The following is a 20,695-nucleotide window of genomic DNA, read 5'->3' as shown; positions in this document are numbered from 1 at the left end:
TTGGGCAGTCCCACATAATATGAAATAGGGTCCCCAATTGGGTACAATTTCTCCAGCAATTAGGTGACGAGTTCCCCTTGAATTTAGCTAGGATATGTGGAGTCAGGTATTGTCTTTGAACAATTTTTTGTGCCAGTTCCCATAGTGTAACACATGCAGTGGCCCTATATATGCTTCGTAGGGTGTCGAACGACTTTTAATCGAACGCATACTGTACTGACTACACGATTGTCGTACGATGGGCTGTCATCCGACCTAAGTTTTCCTGTTTGTCCCTTTGGATTTGGTTGGACAGACTGTCGTCATCAGCTGTCGAAAGCTGCGTACTAACGATCAGATTATCGAACGATCTGTCCGAAAACTACTTTTGTGGTCCGATAATCGGAACGTGTGTACTGGGCATAACACAGGACAGGAGAATGCTGATTAGACTTCTGCAAGGCCTGCAACGACTGCTGTTTCTATAGCTATATGTGTCTGAGTCCATCCATGATTTGTTTGACCTTTTATTTATCTTTGAAGGAATTAGGTTGGTCAGGCTGGGAGCATCTCAGACCTGTTAACCATTTACTGTCCTCATTTGCTTGAGAAATTACTGTTAGTTTTTTTGGCACATTGTTATATCTTGTAAACTCCTGTTTACACATAGTGCAGTGATCAATGTTTTTCCACACTGGTCACTGCTAGCCTAGGAAACACTTGTAGTATGTCCCCAGTCTCTGACCCTCTCCTGTATCATGTCCCCAGTCTCTGACCCTCTCCTGTATCATGTCCCCAGTCTCTGACCCTCTCCTGTATCATGTCCCCAGTCTCTGACCCTCTCCTGTATCATGTCCCCAGTCTCTGACCCTCTCCTGTATCATGTCCCCAGTCTCTGTCCCTCTCCTGTATCATGTCTGCAGTCTCTGACCCTCTCCTGTACTATGTCTGCAGTCTCTGATCATCCCTTGTATTATGTCTGCAGTTTCTGACCCTCTCCTGTATCATGTCTGCAGTCTCTGACCCTCTCCTGTACTATGTCCCCAGTCTCTGACCATCTCCTGTACTATGTCCCCAGTCTCTGAACCTCTCCTGTACTATGTCTGCAGCCTCTGACCCCCTCCTGTACTATGTCTGCAGCCTCTGACCCTCTCCTGTACTATGTCTGCAGTCTCTGACCCTCTCCTGTACTATGTCCCCAGTCTCTGACCCTCTCCTGTACTGTGTCCCCAGTCTCTGACCCTCTCCTGTACCCTATCTGCAGTCTCTGACCCTCTCCTGTACCCTGTCTGCAGTCTCTGACCCTCTCCTGTACCCTGTCTTCAGTCTCTGACCCTCTCCTGTACCCTGTCTTCAGTCTCTGACCCTCTCCTGTACCCTGTCTGCAGTCTCTGACCCTCTCCTGTACCCTGTCGGCAGTCCCAGACCCTCTCCTGTAATACGTTTTGCAGTCTGTGACCCTCTCCTGTAGTATTTCTGCAATAAAGGGGGGCTACAGGTATGTTGGGTGGTGAGGGAAGAGGGCTGTGGGTGCAGTGGGTGGTAAAGCAAGGGAGGCTGCAGGCACAGTAGATGATGAGAAAAGGGGTCCCAGATGCAGTGGGTGGTGATGAAAGGCATGCCTAGGCACAAGGGATGGTTAAGGCGGGCCTGTAAAGAAAATTTTAATGTATAATACAGGGCAAGGGGCTTCATAATTCAGAGCCCATCAAAATCTTCAGCACCAGGCCCATGATGCTCGTAATCCAGGCTGAACGGTCGCACTTGCAATTGGCCCTGGTGTTCACAGTGAAATAATTAAAAAGTGCACTGACAGATTGTCACACAATACACACTAGGATCTGTGATCAAAGAGTGTGTTGTGCTATTATTTAATGACACTTCACAAAGCCATGCAGTGTATGTTTTTTTTTGTTTTTGTTTTTCGGGGGGGGAGGGGGTAGGGGTAGGGCGCAAGTAGCTGGTCTTGCCTAGGGTGCAAAATAGTCTAGCACCGGCCCTGACCGATGCCGTGGTGACTGCTGGCCTACAGGTGCCTCCCTCCGTTTTTTTTATTCCAGATCAATCTTCCGATCTAACACGTCCCTGAAGGAAACTACGTCCTTGATGGAAGCATCAACTACTGAAGCATTAATTAAGGGGTTGACCCCAGGTTATTATTATTATTATTATTATTATTATTATACACGATTTATATAGTGCCAACAGTTTACGCAGCTCTTTACATAGGGGGGACAACACAATTACAGTACAGTTCAATACAAAAGGTACAGGAGGGCCCTGCTCGTAGAGCTTACATTCTTTCAAGGGGTACATTTTCTCTAGCCTGTTATTAAAGCTAGATCTTTTGTCAGATCTCTAACATTCATCCTTAATAAGATCTTCTAGCTCTTCAATGAATGGAAAGGTCTCTGGTTCCTTTTTTAAATTTGGGAAGCCTTTTTGAATTTTTGGAGGAGCTTCCTTAGGTTCCCCCCAACTTATAACCTCTTTGACTGATTTTGCACAGGGTTCTACTAAGGTGAAGTCAAATCCGGCTGACACTTCCGGATCCTCATTCTCGGAAGGAGATTCTGGCTCCAATGCATGAAGGGGAGCTGCTGATTATGTGCTTGGAGCTGGCCTGTCAGACACAGGTACTGTTGTCTCCATTCTGGAATCCCGTACTGACTCCCTGATGAGCTCAGTGACTTCTCTGGCATCTGATTCCTTTTCCTTTTGTAGCTTCATTGAAGCATGTGCAGCAGGCCAATTTATCTGGCAAGGCTGGAGCGGCGCACACCCAGCAAACATTTGCTGCAGGTCGAGTGTGGTGACTCTGATTGTGGTGTGATGAGGGTGACCTCCTATGACGTGATCGGCTATGTCAAGAGCGGCTGTGACATGAGCTGCTATGGCATGAGTGGCGATGATGTGATGAGGATCTTGATCGACTTCTGTGGGATCTTCTGCTTGAGGCATGGCTTGATTGGTACTTACGCCTGAAGTTTGCTGATCATGACCTGGTAGGGCTGCCAAAAATTGCAGTGTTAGTGGCTGTGCTCTTTTTTTTTTTTTATTCTCTCTTCAATACTTACCTATAAGTGGTGGACAGCCTCTTACCTTATCTGATGAGCGTGGTCTGCGTTGGCAGTGGTCTCCATGAGCGGTGCAGACGGAGATAAAGGGCAGCCTGAAAATAGTGTAAAAGAACACTTGCACATAAGACAGGTATGCAATTCATAATTATATACAGGGAAAGATCATTTGAGGTATACCTGGAAGTACCTGGATAGACAAAAAACGGCAGCCTTCTGTGCAGTGCAGCAACCAGATAGTCACTGACAGATAATCCTGGGTTTTCAATTCTGCCGCCCTCACGGCGCAAGTGACGTTCTCATGCATGCGCAGAGGCTGCTACGTTGTACCTGCTCCATTTTGAAACAGGGCAGAAGTCTCTGACCGACCGTATCACCTCCTCCTGCACATGCGCAAAGCAAGGAGAGACATGGCGACCATGACAGCCCCCAGCGCTAGGAGGACAAGACTCGGTGAGCCTGATGGGAAAGAAAAGGTAAAAGAAATAGTACCTGTGCCAAAAAATGAAGATAGGAGACCACTGCGATAATTGAAGCTTCTTTAAAGCTTACTAATGCCAGAAATTCCTTTCAGATGCCCCTGAGACCACCAGATCGGGGCTCCCTCCATAGAAGCTCCTTTAGAGACTGTACAGGAGGGACTTCCAAACAGGAGAGGCTTGAACCTGCTGGGGCAATTGCGGTAAGAGGCCTGCGATGTCCATCCAATCTTGTCAGGGGAGGATAAAAAAAAGAGAATGAAGCGGGGCGTCTCTCTTGAAAATGTATAGTTAATCAATGCTGGTGTGGTTGTGGAGGCAGAGTCACAACCCAGTGTGTGCTGCCTTGAAGGCATCAGGAAAGTCCTTTTCCCACCAGCCTGACTATCCCTGGCTCAATGTATTTTGGTTCATTCAATCATGGATTCTCAGCATTATGTGTGTTATCTAGAGTGGTCTGCATGCAAGTACATTCTGTGTAGGAATGCCCACTCCTCCAGACACCCATCAAGTGCCCATATTTAGGCAATGATGTACCCTGCTTCATTCTTCGTGGCCAAGGATTCCTAGCCATGTAAAGTAAATGGGTCAGGTGATGTCAGTGGTTGGTAGGGACATGGTGGGTGGAAGCACCCGCTGCTTCCCTAGCAACCATTGACGGCCACTGTCGCATTCGTCTACACCCTTAATGTTCAGCGTTTTATATCCACATATAGTCAGTGTTTGGTCCAAACTTACATTGGGACCAAAAACTGAACTAGTTACTAGTCGGTATAGAAGGAGCAGATCCTCCCACTTAACACTGAAAAAATTACTTTTAGTTTTATTGAGAAAAGTAATCTCTTCTAATGTACACATAAGGATTATGGATGAGCTGAACCTAGGGTTCAGTCTGAAGCCGGTTCGGTGAACCTGACTAAAGTTCAGATGCTGAATCCAAACCCTACTGAAGTCAATTGGAGCCAAATGTTAATAACACAGTAATGGCCATTTTCTAGGCTACCAGACAAGGGATCTCCAAACAAATGGCATGGAGGGGCACTGCTTTTTGAAACGTGGGAGAAACCATCATGTTTGGTATAGATTTTAAAAGGGGAACCCCCGCTCAAAAATCAAGAATAAAAAATTGTGGGGTTCCCCCAGAATTCCAGGCCAGACCCTTATCCAAGCATGCAGCCTGACAGGCCAGGAAAGGCGAAGGGAACAACATATGCCCCCTCACCTTATGAACCATATGAAGCCACATGTCCTCAACATGGTGGGGTGAGTAGCTCGACAAGGGGAATCCCCATGATGTTATTGACCATATATGATCATGTTCATATTTGGTCAATGACGTCACCAGTTAGAACCCACACTTTTTTTTATACTCCGCTGTCAATTGCCGAATCTGCCGCTAGGTGAGCAGTCATCGGGAGCAGATCGGGTCAGCAGGCAGCGCTCACTGTGATTGGCTTTGATCTGCATCACTTGATGGCGTAGTTGAAAGTGGACTTTTTTTTTTGTGTTTTTATTTACTTTTCACTTTTTTTAATGAGTAGGGGTACTATATACCCCTACTCATTCATATGGGTGGCATTAGAGTGCTATTGTTAAGGTCCCCCCTCATGTTGAGGGCATGTGGTCTTGTATAGTTCAGGAAGGGAGATACACATTTATCCACCCCTTCTTTGCCTGCCAGGCTGAATTTTTGAATAAGGGCCTGGTGTGGAATTCTGAAGGACTTCACTCTTTTTTTTCTTTTTTGCATGGGGTTACCTCTTCAATCCATACCAGACCCAAGGGCTGTATTTTTGTTTATTGGGAGGGTGGCCCACACTTTTTTCTTGATTTTTACGTTGGAGTGACCATGTAAATAAAGCAGATGAGCGCCTGATATAGATGTTAAAAAAAAAAAAGTGCACGGCTCCCCCTATAAATACATACCAGACCCTTATCCTTGATGATGATGATGGTCTGGTATAGATGTCAAGGGGAACAAAGAAAACAAAATAAAAAAACAGGGTGGGTCTGGCCAACATCTATACATCATCACATAAAATTCAGAACCTAATAAAATGGGCATTATTTCATTATTTTCTGCACCATAATAAAGTAATTTGGGGACAGGTCAAGGTCATTAAAAAAATGTGACCATGTAACCTCCACAAATGCTTATACAATATTAGCACAAAAATCCCCATGGGTGCAATACTGTCCCAATACATTTATTAAAAGAAATATATATATAAAATAAAATGTAACAACGTCAAATACAATTTAATTAAAAAAAAGTTTATTAATTGAATTAATTAATATTTTATTGAGACACAAAAAATGAAAACTTCTAATAAAAAGTACCAAAAACCCTTGTGAACCCGTACACAATTATGAGAAAAGTCAACATGATTCACCTTTTTAAAAAAGTTATTTTACTTTTTGAGTCTCGGTTTTGAAAAAAAAGTTAATCATTTGACTTTTAAAAAGCATAATTTTAGGAATAAATGCCATAATTTTGAGTCGCCAAAATAAAAAAGATGAAATGTTAATATTATATGCTGACAAGCATGGCACATTCGTCAAGATTTTAAATGATTCATAAATGAGGTATCAAAGATAGGAAAGTACAAAAGAGAAATACAGGGGCAAGACATATACTCAGTGGTGGCTGGTGCGGGAGGATTTTGGGGGGTATGGGAGGATTTTTGGGGGGGGGCGTGGATGGGCCCCTCCGGGTCCGCACTCCCCATATGGGTGGAGCCCTCCAGCTGTCACAGCTCACTTGGTGCCCGGCGCCCCGGCCTCTCTCTTGACCCGGTCTTCTTTCCAGGTTCTGGGTCTTTGGGCCTCCTTTCCTGATTGGCCGGGCAGCCAAAAGCCGATTCGCTGGTATCACAGGGTGGGAGGGTTCAGGTCGCACAGCATGAAACTGGCCAATTGGGGCCTCGGGATGTGGTCATGTGCTTGTGAGGGGGGTGATGGACCTGGTAGAGACCTGTTGGTCCGATGCCCCGCAAAGTGCACGGCCACACACACACACACACACACACCCCTTGTGGACTGGCCGCCACTGCATATACTATGTGCTTAACCACCTCACGCACATATACTGCGGCAGGAGCGCCGGGAGCTTCATGAATGTGATTGCAGTTCTCCCTTTCCGTGAGACGATCGCGGGTATCTCCGTGGAAATCGAGTCCGCGGGAATACCCACGATCGTCTCACGGAGAGGAAGAACAAGGAAATGCTGATGTAAACAAACATTTCCCGTTCTGCCTAGTGACACTGTCACTGATCACCGATCCCTGTAATCGAGAGCAGTGATCAGTGTTGTGTCACACACAGCCCCTTCCCCCCACAGTTAGAATCACTCCCTAGGACACACTTAGTGGTTAACCCCTTCACTGCCTGTCACATTTACACAGTAATCAATGCATGTTTAATTGCACTGATCGCTGTATAAATGTGATTGGTCCCAAAATCCCACCAAAATTGTCTGATGTGTCCGCCATAATGCCGCAGTCATGATAAAAATCGCTGATCGCCTCCATTACTAATAAAAAAAAAATATTAATAAAAATGCCATAAAACTATCCCCTATTTTGTAAACGCTAAATGTTTTTATATATATTTTTTGGGGATATTTATTATAGCAAAAAGTAAAAAATAATGCTTTTTTTTCAAACTTGTCGCTATTTTTTTGTTTATAACACAAAAAATAAAAACCGCAGAGGTGATCAAATACCACCAAAAGAAATCTCTATTTGTGGGAAAAAAGGACCTCAATTTTGTTTGGGAGCCACATCGCAGGACCGCACAATTGTCAGTTTAATCAACGCAGTGCCGAATCGCAAAAAGTGCTCTGGTCTTTGGCCAGCCAAATGGTCCGGGGCTGAAGTGGTTAAAGTTGGACTTCATGATGCACAAATATTGTCTAAATACAAGTGACGTGTATTCATACTTCAATCCTGGGCAGTCTATTTATAAAACATTCATTGGATGAATGTCACACACCTGCAGGCTGCTCAAATTTGTCCATAATTTCTGTAATAGATTCATTTCTATGAGCATCAGCTCCATCTAGTGGCCAAAATGCGGTATATTTTCTCAATTAGGTAATTCAGGAAACTATGCCGCATTTTGGCCACTAGATGGAGCTTATAATCATAGAAATTTATCAAAAAAATGATGGACAAATTTTGTGCAGTCTGGACGATTGTCTGACATTTATTCAATGATTGTTTTATAAATAGACCCCGTGGTGTGCTTTGTGTATTTCTTCCAGATCTGTGCAGTAATCCAGTGTAAGACTTTCCCTCTGTGTAGGAGCTTCCTGTAATAAAGACCGGCCACTACTGCTCTCTCTCCTTGTGCAGGGGGACTGGTCTTGGCCCTCCTGTAGCTTTAAGCCAACAGCTTGAAGTGGGTGGAGCCTGCTGGATCCCTCCCACAGCTCTGTACTCCTCCCACGTTATATACAGCACACTGATGATGTCATCACTACTTTTACTAGGTAATATCTGAGTTTGTAAAGGCATTTGTTGCACTCAAATTGAATTTGTATTGTTTGCGAGGAATATAATTAAAGTTTTTGTGCCTGGAGTTTAACAAAAAAGTATTTCACAATACAATTAGGGGGACACTGGGCAATTGAGAGTTCAAACACATATATGGGAACTCTAGCCAGACAATACAGCCAGGTTGTTTGTATTCAGAACACATCCTTAGACTGCTGTTTGCATAGCTCCCGACTGTCCCTGATTTGGATGGACTGTCCCTGATTTGGAGCACTGTCCCTCTGTCCCTCATTCCTCCTCATTTGTCCCTCATTTTGGTCTGATCTATATAGATATATATAAAATGCACGTTTTATCTATCAGAAAGTGTTTTCCAGCGCTAAACACTTCATCAGATTTCTAAATTGCTGCATTTGTAAATTCCAAAAGCCAATATAAAGGAAGAGTAGAGTAGTGTTAAAAAAAAAAGAAGTTGTTGCTTTAGCCATTTTAGTTTTTTCGTACAATTCTCCTTTAAGGGGGCGTGGCAGGGGGTGTGTCCTATGCCTGCATACTTTTGCTGTTAGGTGTACCTCATTCCCATCCCAAAAAGTTGGGAGGTGTGTGTTTTTGAAGGAGCAAAATACAAAAAGAAATGATGAATTAAAAATAATAAGAAAAAAGAAGTAAAAAATATGTAAAGAAATAAAAAAAATAAAAACACAAATGTTACAAAAATAAATGCAAATCAAATCATTTGTTTAGTCTTTTAGGCTGCACAATATTAGGTCGATAAATACATCTTGTTCTATTGCCGCTTTGTACGTTGACTTATCAATTTGGATCCAGTCTGTCCAAACAGTATGGTAACCTACAGGGCTGGGACAAGGGGTGGGCAGAAGGGACAGCTGCCCTTGGGCACTGGATGTTCTTGTCCCGGCACTAGCGACCTGCTGACTTGGCACCATCCACAGGAAGCTGAATTCTTCAGTAAGACAAAGAAGTTGAATCCAACACAATTTTATTTCAGCTTATTGCATGCAGCATGAAGGATGTTGTAGAGTATGGCAGGGTAAAACTTTCTGATTGTCTTTACAGTCCCGTCCCAGAAGACCGGGGAAGAAATATTCAGAGAGCGACTCTTGGGAATGTCAGAGGTGAGTGACAATAATAAACACCCCAATACCAGCAATCAATGCACCATTATGATAACAAGGATTAGCATGACAGCCCCTCACTCCTCATGCACGCATTGCAATTGTATGCTTTACCTTCCTATACAATAAAAAAAAAGTATTCAGTGCATCCGGAAAGTATTCACAGTGCTTCACTTTTTCCACATTTTGTTATGTTACAGCCTTATTCCAAAATGGATTCAATTCATTATTTTCTTCCAAATTCTACAAACAATAATCCATAATGAAAATGTGGAAAAAATGAAGCACTGTGAATACTTTCCAGATGCACTGTATCTTATTACAGTATCCCAGCCCCTGAGTGTCTTATCACCCCTTTCATATCTTATTACAGTGACCCAGCTCCTGAGTGTCTTATCACCCCTTTCATATCTTATTACAGTGACCCAGCTCCTGAGTGTCTTATCACCCCTTTCATATCTTATTACAGTGACCCAGCTCCTGAGTGTCTTATCACCCCTTTCATATCTTATTACAGTAACCCAGCTCTGGAGTGTCTTATTACCTCTGTAATATCTTATTACAGTAACCCAGCTCCTGAGTGTCATATAACGCCACTAATATCTTATTACAGTAACCCAGCTCCTGAGTGTCTTATTACCCCTGTAATATCTTATTACAGTAACCCAGCTCCTGAGTGTCTTATTACCCCTGTAATATCTTATTATAGTAACCCAGCTCCTGAGTGTCTTATTACCCCTGTAATATCTTATTACAGTAACCCAGCTCCTGAGTGTCTTATTACCCCTGTAATATCTTATTATAGTAACCCAGCTCCTGAGTGTCTTATTACCCCTGTAATATCTTATTACAGTAACCCAGCTCCTGAGTGTCTTATTACCCCTGTAATATCTTATTATAGTAACCCGGCTCCTGAGTGTCTTATCACCCCTGTAATATCCTATTACAGTAATCCAGCTCCTGAGTGTCTTATTACCCCTGTAATATCTTATTACAGTCACCCAGCCCCTGAGTGTCTTATCAACCCTGTAATATCTTATTACAGTAACCCAGCTCCTGAGTGTCTTATTACCCCTGTAATATCTTATTACAGTAACCCAGCTCCTGAGTGTCTTATTACCCCTGTAATATCTTATTACAGTCACCCAGCTCCTGAGTGTCTTATCACCCCTGTAATATCTTATTACAGTAACCCAGCTCCTGAGTGTCTTATCACCCCTGTAATATCCTATTACAGTAATCCAGCTCCTGAGTGTCTTATTACCCCTGTAATATCTTATTACAGTCACCCAGCCCCTGAGTGTCTTATCAACCCTGTAATATCTTATTACAGTAACCCAGCTCCTGAGTGTCTTATTACCCCTGTAATATCTTATTACAGTAACCCAGCTCCTGAGTGTCTTATCACCCCTGTAATATCCTATTACAGTAATCCAGCTCCTGAGTGTCTTATTACCCCTGTAATATCTTATTACAGTCACCCAGCCCCTGAGTGTCTTATCAACCCTGTAATATCTTATTACAGTAACCCAGCTCCTGAGTGTCTTATTACCCCTGTAATATCTTATTACAGTAACCCAGCTCCTGAGTGTCTTATTACCCCTGTAATATCTTATTATAGTAACCCAGCTCCTGAGTGTCTTATTACCCCTGTAATATCTTATTACAGTCACCCAGCTCCTGAGTGTCTTATCACCCCTGTAATATCTTATTACAGTAACCCAGCTCCTGAGTGTCTTATCACCCCTGTAATATCCTATTACAGTATCCCAGCTCCTGAGTGTCTTATTGCCCCTGTAATATCTTATTACAGTAGCCCGGCTCCTGATTGTCTTCTTACCCCTGTAATATCTTATTACAGTAACCCAGCTCCTGAGTGTCTTATCACCCCTGTAATATCCTATTACAGTAATCCAGCTCCTGAGTGTCTTATCACCCCTGTAATATCCTATTACAGTAATCCAGCTCCTGAGTGTCTTATTACCCCTGTAATATCTTATTACAGTCACCCAGCCCCTGAGTGTCTTATCAACCCTGTAATATCTTATTACAGTAACCCAGCTCCTGAGTGTCTTATTACCCCTGTAATATCTTATTACAGTAACCCAGCTCCTGAGTGTCTTATCACCCCTGTAATATCCTATTACAGTAATCCAGCTCCTGAGTGTCTTATTACCCCTGTAATATCTTATTACAGTCACCCAGCCCCTGAGTGTCTTATCAACCCTGTAATATCTTATTACAGTAACCCAGCTCCTGAGTGTCTTATTACCCCTGTAATATCTTATTACAGTAACCCAGCTCCTGAGTGTCTTATTACCCCTGTAATATCTTATTATAGTAACCCAGCTCCTGAGTGTCTTATTACCCCTGTAATATCTTATTACAGTCACCCAGCTCCTGAGTGTCTTATCACCCCTGTAATATCTTATTACAGTAACCCAGCTCCTGAGTGTCTTATCACCCCTGTAATATCCTATTACAGTATCCCAGCTCCTGAGTGTCTTATTGCCCCTGTAATATCTTATTACAGTAGCCCGGCTCCTGATTGTCTTCTTACCCCTGTAATATCTTATTACAGTAACCCGGCTCCTGAGTGTCTTATTACCCCTGTAATATCTTATTACAGTAACCCAGCTCCTGAGTGTCTTCTTACCCCTGTAATATCTTATTACAGTAACCCAGCTCCTGAGTGTCTTCTTACCCCTGTAATATCTTATTACAGTAACCCGGCTCCTGAGTGTCTTATCACCCCTGTAACATCTTTTTACAGTATCCCAGCTCCTGAGTACTTTAATACCACCCAAATATTTGAATGCATGTTAGCGCCATTCAGATGGTCCTTTTCCACTTGTAGTGACATAATGTTTTGTCTGTGTCAGATATGGTGAAGATGGTACGAGTGAAGACGTGGACTCGAGTCCCACTGAAGAGAATGATTTTCCTCTTCTTGATGATGGAATGGATCTTCTCAATGAAATATTTGAAACCCTGAACACAAGAGCACCCGGAAGGGAGCGCGCACTGTATGGGGCTCACAGCCTGGACTGCTTTAGCCTGGATGACAGTCAGTACTTTGGACAGGTGAGCATCCCAGACAGAATTAATCCTCCCACCTAACCTATGAACATATAAAACATAAAAAGATTTATAACAAGCGACCAATCAGATTACTTGATTTCATTTTATAAAGCGGGATAGAAAGTAAAAGCTGAAACACAACAAAATTTACATTTTTTGCTTCTCTACTTTTGTAAATCAGCCCAAACTGGTGGCCAGGAATGTTTTTTTAAATTTACAGCTACTGTATGTGGCACCCTGATGTTTAGGCAGGGTCGCTTCTAAATTTACCTGCCAGGTGTAGTTACCGTGGCTCATTGTTAGGGATCAATTGATTTCTCCCCAAGTCTGGAATTGCTGCACTTTTATCTTTTGCCGCTAGGTGGCCGGGTGTCTGGCTATGTTAGATAAGACAAGGGCAAAGCAAGGACAGATTAGGAGTATATGGGGTATCTCAGCCAATGGGCAGGGGTTTTCTTGGACCCCTTGGCCTGCTGGGAGAACCTATATATTTGGGTGGGGTCAGGTGATGGGTGTTCTGTGCCACCTGGATGGCTGACATTTGGCTGCTAGGCTGTCTGAGGGCCTATCCAGAAGCAAGAGAGGAGCGTAGGGTTGGGATTGCGTCTTGCAGTCCAACCAGAAGTGACAGTTCTGCTGGCTGGAGAACCTGTCGTGGTCGGAGGTAGAGGGGAAGCTGTCGCCACTTAGGGGCCCACCAACCTTATTACCAGGGACCACAGTGAGTAGCTGAAGCAAGTTCTGGAGCAGTATTTTCACCAACCGAGGACGGTGAAGAATCTGGAAACTTCAGCGGGTGTTAAGCCAGGGACCCAGCCAGTGGAGGGCAGGGCAGCCTTGTGTGTCAAGCCAGGGAACGAGCAGGCCAGTGCGGTGAAGCTTAAGAGGTATATGGAGTGGCAAGCTAGGGCCCCAGCAGAGAAGAGGGGGTGACACTTGAGGAAGATACTAAAGTGAAGATTGGAAGAGCTCATAGGATCCAGTGGCAGTGAATTGGTAAGTCTAGTGATAGGAACCCGGTTCTCAGTGGAGTCAGAACCTACAAGAGGTGATTGTAGAAAAGTAAAGTTTCTTACAACTTTTTTTTAGGAACTGGTATAAGACTGTTGCCATAGGAGACAGCACTCTTACACATGCAGATGTGGTGTCTTGCTGGATGCCTTTCCCTGCATGGCTGTCTGCTTATAGAAGTCCCGGAGTCTGCCAATTAACATTGCAACTACCCAAGGGTGCCCTAGCCCTAACTCTCTCTCCCACAGTTCTGTTCAAGAGAAATAAAATCTCTTTGCATTCAAGAAGTGTCTGGCGCCAATGAATCTATCTTACATTACACCCACTATGCCTTGCAACCCACTCTACACAAGAATGTCAGCAGCTCTTGCCTCTGGAGGTTCTCATTAGACTAAAGGAGGCCTGGAACCTTGCTACATGTATTATGGAGTAACATTTTGCTGTACTGCCATTTTTAGAAAGAGAACAAAGCACTTTCAACTATATCCTAAAAGGCAGACTATGACAGTTTTGGGTCAGTTTCTTTTTGACTATTTTATTGCAAGGTTCACCCATGACACCGGTGTCACGGAGCATTATAGGTTTTCTAAGGAGAAAGGACAGCTGAAGAAGTTTTCCCTCAAAAGTACAGGAGTTTCACAATAGATGTTTGAAATTCCAAGTGTGTTCATATACAATATACTATAAAAATGAATTAGAGCTTTGGGAATTTAGAAGACTTTCCCTTTGTCAGGACCCCAAATTGCCAGTAAATTGACAGGTACTGGACGCAAATGGGTAAAATAATGAATATTTCAATTACAATGATCCCAGTTTTTTTTTTTTTTCATTTAAACTTAATATGCAGAGAGGTCACTGATTCATGGAAGCCGCACACCAGTCTGCTCTTCTAAAAATGTTTTACCGCCCCTCCTTGATACGTTTCAATGTTTCACCTCTACTGTCTTGATTGCAGCCATTAGTGCTGAAATGTGTCGAGGAGGGGCAGTCCATGGGCTGGGATGACATGGATGCAGCTGTATTGGTATTACGGATAGTCACATAACAACAAGTTTTTGGAAGAGTGGACTGGTGTGCAGCTCTTATTCATCAATGATCCTAAATAATGAGTGAAGATGGAGACTTCTTGAGTAGGCACCCCGACTTTCCGTAGCGAGTGAGAGAAATGCAGGTACGGAGCCATACTCTATCTTTAGGATGTATCTAGAGAGGCCTGTATATACCATCCACATACCTTGGGGGGCACTCCTGGGGCCTAAAATTCTTAAAGTAAAATGTTGGCCTTCCATTTAGAAAATATGTGCTGCAGTACTTTAATTCCATATTTTAACCCCTAAATTTCACAAATATTTGATTATTGTGCTTTTGAAGTTTACATTATGAAGCTTCCTCTGATGGGGTGACAATGCCGCTGAACTCCTCTTGAAGTCAAAGCTGTGTTATCACCTTCATGCAGGGCCGGGACAAGGGGTGGGCAGAAGGGGAGGCTGCCCCTGGCGCAATGGTTTATTGCAAGGGCAGGGGGCACCCTGACCCCAACCCTAAGGGAAAGGGGGGCGCAGCTTGGTACTGCCTTCATGTTGGCAATGCCTGCTTGCCTTACAGTGAGATCAAATGTTGTAGAAAGCGTATATCAGTATTCTCACTGCTGCTGCTTCTCAGACCTGTAGTTTGTCATTCAGCACCTGGCCACACCCGGTCTTGCCCACTGCTGGATTGGTAGAACCACCTCTCTTATTGGAACCATTGTGAGCTGCAGTGTCCGGGAGAGGGAGCATGTGAGACATAAATAAGGGAGGACTTGGCTCATACAGGGAAGGTAATGGGAGGTTATTTCACTTTTTTAGGCTTGTGCAACACACAGCAACTGGATTTGAGATCTGTTTAGACTATTATAGTGGAACATTTGGTGTACTTTAATCAGCACCTAGAGCTGAGAGGACAATCCAATCTCTTATTCCCTCCTGCATCTCACTGACCAAGAGTTGTACAAGGGAAGCAGGAGGGGTGGGCCTGAGCAAAATACACAGTCAAGTCTTGCAAAAAGGTGTGCCCTGAGATTTCAGCATTCTAAAGAGTATGGGACCTTTAGAGCATGTGGGTCTTCTCTATGGTTCAGTAATGAGTAATTCAGACTTCACACTCAACTTGTGGCCAATCTCTCCTTTTCCTGTTGAGAATAGTGAAGTGCTTAAAGGATAAGTTCACCTTTGGGAAACCGTTTTTTAGGGTTGAACATGACCCACCACCTCTAGTGACAGCGTGTCAAGGATATTTTCCCCAAACTCGCTGTCATAATAAAAAATGCGTCCATGCAGGGCCCCGCTACCCGGCCATGTTATTCATTCTGTGGTGAATGAACTACAAGTTCCAAAAGCCTTTGCGGCTTTTGGCTTGTAGCTCTCAATGACCTACCAGGGCGCTGTTGAGCACTATAGGTAGTTCATTATCTCTTCCTGTTAGTGTATAAGCAGGAGAGCAGGAGGCATCACAGTACTTGATGTAGGGTGGGAGCAGGAGCTGCCTCAGTTAACCTTTCGAGTTAATTGGCAGGTGATTGGTGGCTAGGACTCTGGGCCTACTAGAATCCAGTCACCAGCTTGTAAATATGAAACTATAACACCGGCAGCTCTTGCTCCCACCCTCAATCCAGTACTGTGGTGCCTCCCGATCTTTGCGTGGGAGAGTGCTACCTACACAGAGCTATGTGTTTGTCAGACAGAGGACATTGCTTTCGGTGTGAAAAGGGGGCAGATGACACTGCTTTGGGGGGGCACAGGACACTACTGTGAGGGGGGGGAGACAGTGCTATGGGAGGTAGAGGACACTGTGGGGAGCAGTGGAAACTGCTATTGGGGGACAGAGGACGCTACTGTGTGTGGGGGAGGGGGCAGGGTAAACTCCTGTGCGGGGGTAAACAGCTATGGGGGGACAGGGGACACTAATCTCTGGGGGGGGGGGGCAGAGGACACTACTGTGTGTGTGTGTGTGTGTGTGTGTGTGTGTGTGGGGGGGGCAGAGGACACTACTGTGTGTTTGTGGGGGGGCAGAGGAAACTACTGTGTGTGTGTGGGGGGGGGGGCAGAGGAAACTACTGTGTAGGGATAAACAGCTATGGGGGGGACAGGGGACACTACTCTATGGGGGGGGGCAGAGGACACTACTGTGTGTGGGGGGGACAGAGGACACTACTGTGTGTGTGTGGGGGGGCGGCAGAGGACACTACTGTGGGGGGCCGCCTAGAATCCCCCCTCCGCCCACCTGGTAGAATAGTTTGGTACTTCAACTCTGTATTCAGTTATTTACATCGAATTGCACTTTAAGGACACTGGTAACACAATAATTGCTGCATTTGTAAATTCCAAAAGCCATTATAAAGGAATAGTAGTAGTAAAAATAAGCACTTTTGAGTTTAACCAATCTTTTTTCTTTATATAAAATTCTCCTTTAAGGGTGCGTGGCAAGGGGTGTGTGCTATGCCTCCATACTTTTTCTGATGGGTGCCCCTCATTCCCATCTCAAAAAGTTGGGAGGTGTGTAAATAAGGTGATTGCCCTTAAACTAGCAGATGGTCAGACATTGGCAGCTTCTACCAAAAGCTTCTCAGGTATTCAGAAGGATAAAACATTCCTTTAGGCCCCCTTCACATCTTGGCATTTTATGTTAACATGCATTGAGTTATGGCTGCCCAATCACGTTGGCACACCAGATTGCAGAAAAAATAGACCTAAAGCAAATTTATAAAGCAAGGCATATCTGTCTGTACTTGTGTGTTGGGAAGGAGTTCAGAAATAATTAAATTGCAATGCCGTGCACATTACTTGCTTTTCATAGATGTTAGAGGGGCTTTAAAAGCATTCCAGAGGAGAATCTAAAAAACTGCTTGGTGGCAATCTAAATCAGGAGACCCTTAGTCATTGGGCCCCCCTTTTGTTGTTCAATTGAATATATATATCTTTGCTGAGAGTAGTGAATCCCTTTAAAAATTTGTACTTGGAGAAAATATTATTTATATAGTAAACTACTATGCAACTAACTACTGTGATAGAGCTTTAAAGGACATAGCAACTTGCTTTTCTTCTATTTAAGGGCTTTTCTAGGCCAGTTTTATGAAAAGTTCCAGAAATCAAAATCAACAGTTTTCCCTCGCAGGGGTTTTCAGCATTGTCCTTCCATCAAAAAAATAAAAACAAACATCATTCAGCCTCTTGGCTTACACACACACAGTACTCTTGCTCTGCTTTAAGCCTTGCTTCTTTCAGGCAGTCTTCACATCCAAGTTTGGGTTCGTACACTTATCAGCCCCTGGCTGTTCTGGCTCTCACCTGTCTCTCCTAGGTGAAGACCTCCCGACTCCTCAGCAGAGACCTCCTCTGTCTGCGAGGTGGAGCCCAGAACCCACTCTTGAATCTACAAAAAAAAAAAAAACAGAGCACACCTGCACAGTGCGCTTGTTATTCATTGGCCTCCCGAATCTCTAAGAAATGTCTGGGCTCCAGGTCCCAAACTGGGTTTTACCAACTGATGAGGAATATGAAAAAACTGTTTGCTCTGGATTAAGCAAACCCCCTGGAGCCCCTCAACCTGTCTGGATGGGAATCTTGGGTCATAACCTCTTTTTTCACCCCTTTTTTTGCCAGGCCCAGTACTGCCACACTACGTTTACCTACTTTGGTTAAGTCCTTGCATGTCTTGTGCCAGCTGTTTATTTACGTACTGATACATGATTACATACATACCGATTTATCATTTCTGACTTCTCCCTTTTCCAATAAAAGTCTAGTGAAGAAGATCTGCGGTTCAGCTTGAGCCAGCCAAGACATTCAGACCTGTGGTACCTGCCTGAAGTTGATGAAGGAACTGGAGACAGCTTGGAATCTCCAGATGACAATTCTTCTATTCCTGACAACATATCAAATGCCTCAGATTACGCTTCACCGATTATGGATGTGGCAGCATCAGATACTGTATCAACCACTCCAGACACCACTTCAGTGACCAAAGATGACATCTCTTCTTCATTATCTGTAGATGTAACTTCCCAGATGCCTGATGTCTCTTCCTCCATCGAAGAAAAATCTCTATTATCTTCAGAGGTCGTATCTCCTTCTCCCAAAGTCATTTCAGAGACTTCTTCAGTTACAAGTGAGCTCAAAATAATCTTGCCATATCCAGAGCCTGAAATTTGTCCTACCCAGAAAGATGAAAGCGAAAAACTGAAGACTGTTTTGCCATTGCTGCCTCAAGAAGTTACACTAGTTAGAAAAGCTTCCAGTGAACCTTCACGTATCGTAACTGGGCCCTGTGTTAGATCGGTGATATCTCGCTTTCAGGCTGGGAGTCTTGACCCCAGAATGGTCTGGACAGGGACTAAGAAAGACTCTGAACAAGCAGAGACAGTCATACCCAGCTTTCGCTCATTTAATACCCAGAGGCCTAAATCTCAGGTATACAGCAGCCCAAAACCCAACAGTTCAACACATCGTGTTGGCCCTGTATTTCTTAGGACCCAGAGTACACCTAAATTAGAAATACCCAAAAGCCCGATATCTGATACCACCATACCCCTTAATTGGGAACAGGATGGCTTAAGCCCAGTAAGTCCTAAAAGTAGTATGAGTGATATGAAACACGAAATGGCTTCTTCTCCAGTGTCTTCAGAGTTGAAGGCATCACCTCTGTCTAAAGTCTCTGAAATAAAGAAAAAGTTTGAGGTCAACTCTTTACAGTAAAGATTGTATGCTTCGGCAATACGATACATGATATACTGCCCTAGTGACTTATACAAAACATATAGCCTAACTATATTACATATAAGAAGCAATTTTGTTAATTAAATGAATGTTATCTGTAAATAAAAGTTGAATATAATGCTGCAATATTATAAAAACATTGACCACTCTGATATTTTAACACAATGCTGGTAAAATTAAGCATTTTCCCACCCCCATGGGATGGCAAAAATATTCATTCAGTTTTTCACAAAGAAAGGCAAATTGGTGGCGAAAATTACAGAAGAGAAAGAAGAGAAGCCTGAGAATGTGGTCAGTAATAGAACGGTGTACAGCATACAATCAACAGGAGAACAACAGTCAGTTGATAATGGCTTTTTCTACCAAAAATTCTTACTGCATATGCTATATTACCTACCAGAAATTAGGTAAAATCATGGTAAACATATTCATACCAGTGTATTTCACAAAAAAATTTAAAAGGGAATTGCCACAGTGACCTGTCAAGAGCATAACCACTCTTGATGAAAGAGGGGAAAGCATACCTTATGAGAACAAGAATTGCCATATGGGTTTGAGCACAGAACTCATAAGCTTATAGAGTATTGTATTGTTGGTAAGAAAGAGAAGTGACAGAAGTGATGAAAGGAAGCTAGAGAAAAGGTTGAAGAAGAAAGGGAAAAAGAAGAAATGCTTGTTCAGAGGTCTGTTCCCGATGTCCCCAGAAGTTCTGCCGTCATCCAGACAAAATCCAAGGGTTCCAAACATTTTTAAACGTCAATTGTTTGTCTCTCAACACACTAACCATTTTTTTGTTAAGTATTATCCAGGATAATTTGTACTTTATCAAAGATAGGTCAATCACCGCCAGTGGCGGCTGGTGGAGTTTTAGGATGGGGGGGCGCAAGACCCCGCCCATCCACGGTTGGCCCCTCCCACTTCTCATAAGCCACACCCAGAATTTGTAGAATGATATTGGCGTGTATCCAGAATTTCATTGTCCTGCAAATACAGTAGCTGTGTACATAGACATACTGTACTAACATTATCTATGTATCCAGAAATACAGGGTTATGTATAGGCATACCTGTGTATAACTGTGTATAGGCGTATCATTGCCCCAGAATTGCAGAGAGCTGTATAGAAACTGTATATATTAAAACAGTAGTGTAACATTGTAGCTGTGTATTCAGAATTACTGAGTTCTATATGTATAGGTGTAACATTATTCAGGATTACAGACTTCTGGATAGACACATCTGTGTGTATATGTGTACCACTACCCAGGATTGCAGAGTGCTGTATAGATATATACTGTGTATTTATAGGTATACCATTATTCAGGATTGCAGACTTCTGTATAGCTATGTATAGATGTGATATTATCCAAGTTTTGCAGACTCACATGGATACTATGCATAGATATATATACAGCACTCTACAATCCTGGATAATGGTACACCTATACACACATATATATATGTACACCTTACTGATTGGTATGAAGTGTAAATCTTATTAAGACACAGCTGTGAAAGTGGTAAATTAATCTCTCTCTTAGTGATAGCCAGCCCCTGAAATTCCCCCCAAGACAATGACGTCTTATATAAGCAATCTCCCCCATTGATTGTCTTCTACTCTGCTTGAGCTAGGATATATGCAGGGGGTACAGACTGCCAGGGGCATATGAACTCTTATATTTTG

General features: G+C 43.4%; 1 protein-coding gene across 2 annotated transcripts in view; it reads left to right on the top strand.

Moving 5' to 3' along the window:
* Nucleotides 1-20,171, top strand: part of DENND1C (DENN domain containing 1C) — a 152,259-nt gene extending 132,088 nt beyond the window's left edge. The window contains exons 20-23 of one of the 2 annotated variants that reach the window (XM_077470472.1): nucleotides 3,631-3,738; nucleotides 9,109-9,167; nucleotides 12,050-12,251; nucleotides 18,038-20,171. In XM_077470472.1, coding sequence (XP_077326598.1) covers nucleotides 3,631-3,738; nucleotides 9,109-9,167; nucleotides 12,050-12,251; nucleotides 18,038-18,991 — 1,323 coding nt within the window. In that variant the 3' untranslated portion in view covers nucleotides 18,992-20,171. The remainder of the gene's footprint in view (nucleotides 1-3,630; nucleotides 3,739-9,108; nucleotides 9,168-12,049; nucleotides 12,252-18,037) is intronic. The other variant, XM_077470473.1, reaches the window with a different exon arrangement.
* Nucleotides 20,172-20,695: the final 524 nt, after the last annotated feature.

The sequence above is a fragment of the Lithobates pipiens genome, unplaced genomic scaffold (assembly GCF_037356315.1).
Source record: "Lithobates pipiens isolate NorthernLeopardFrog02 unplaced genomic scaffold, aLitPip1_a1.2 Scaffold_8, whole genome shotgun sequence".
Classification (NCBI taxonomy): domain Eukaryota; kingdom Metazoa; phylum Chordata; class Amphibia; order Anura; family Ranidae; genus Lithobates; species Lithobates pipiens.
Note: the sequence above shows the minus strand (reverse complement) of the source record. Positions and strands in the feature narration are given on the sequence as shown.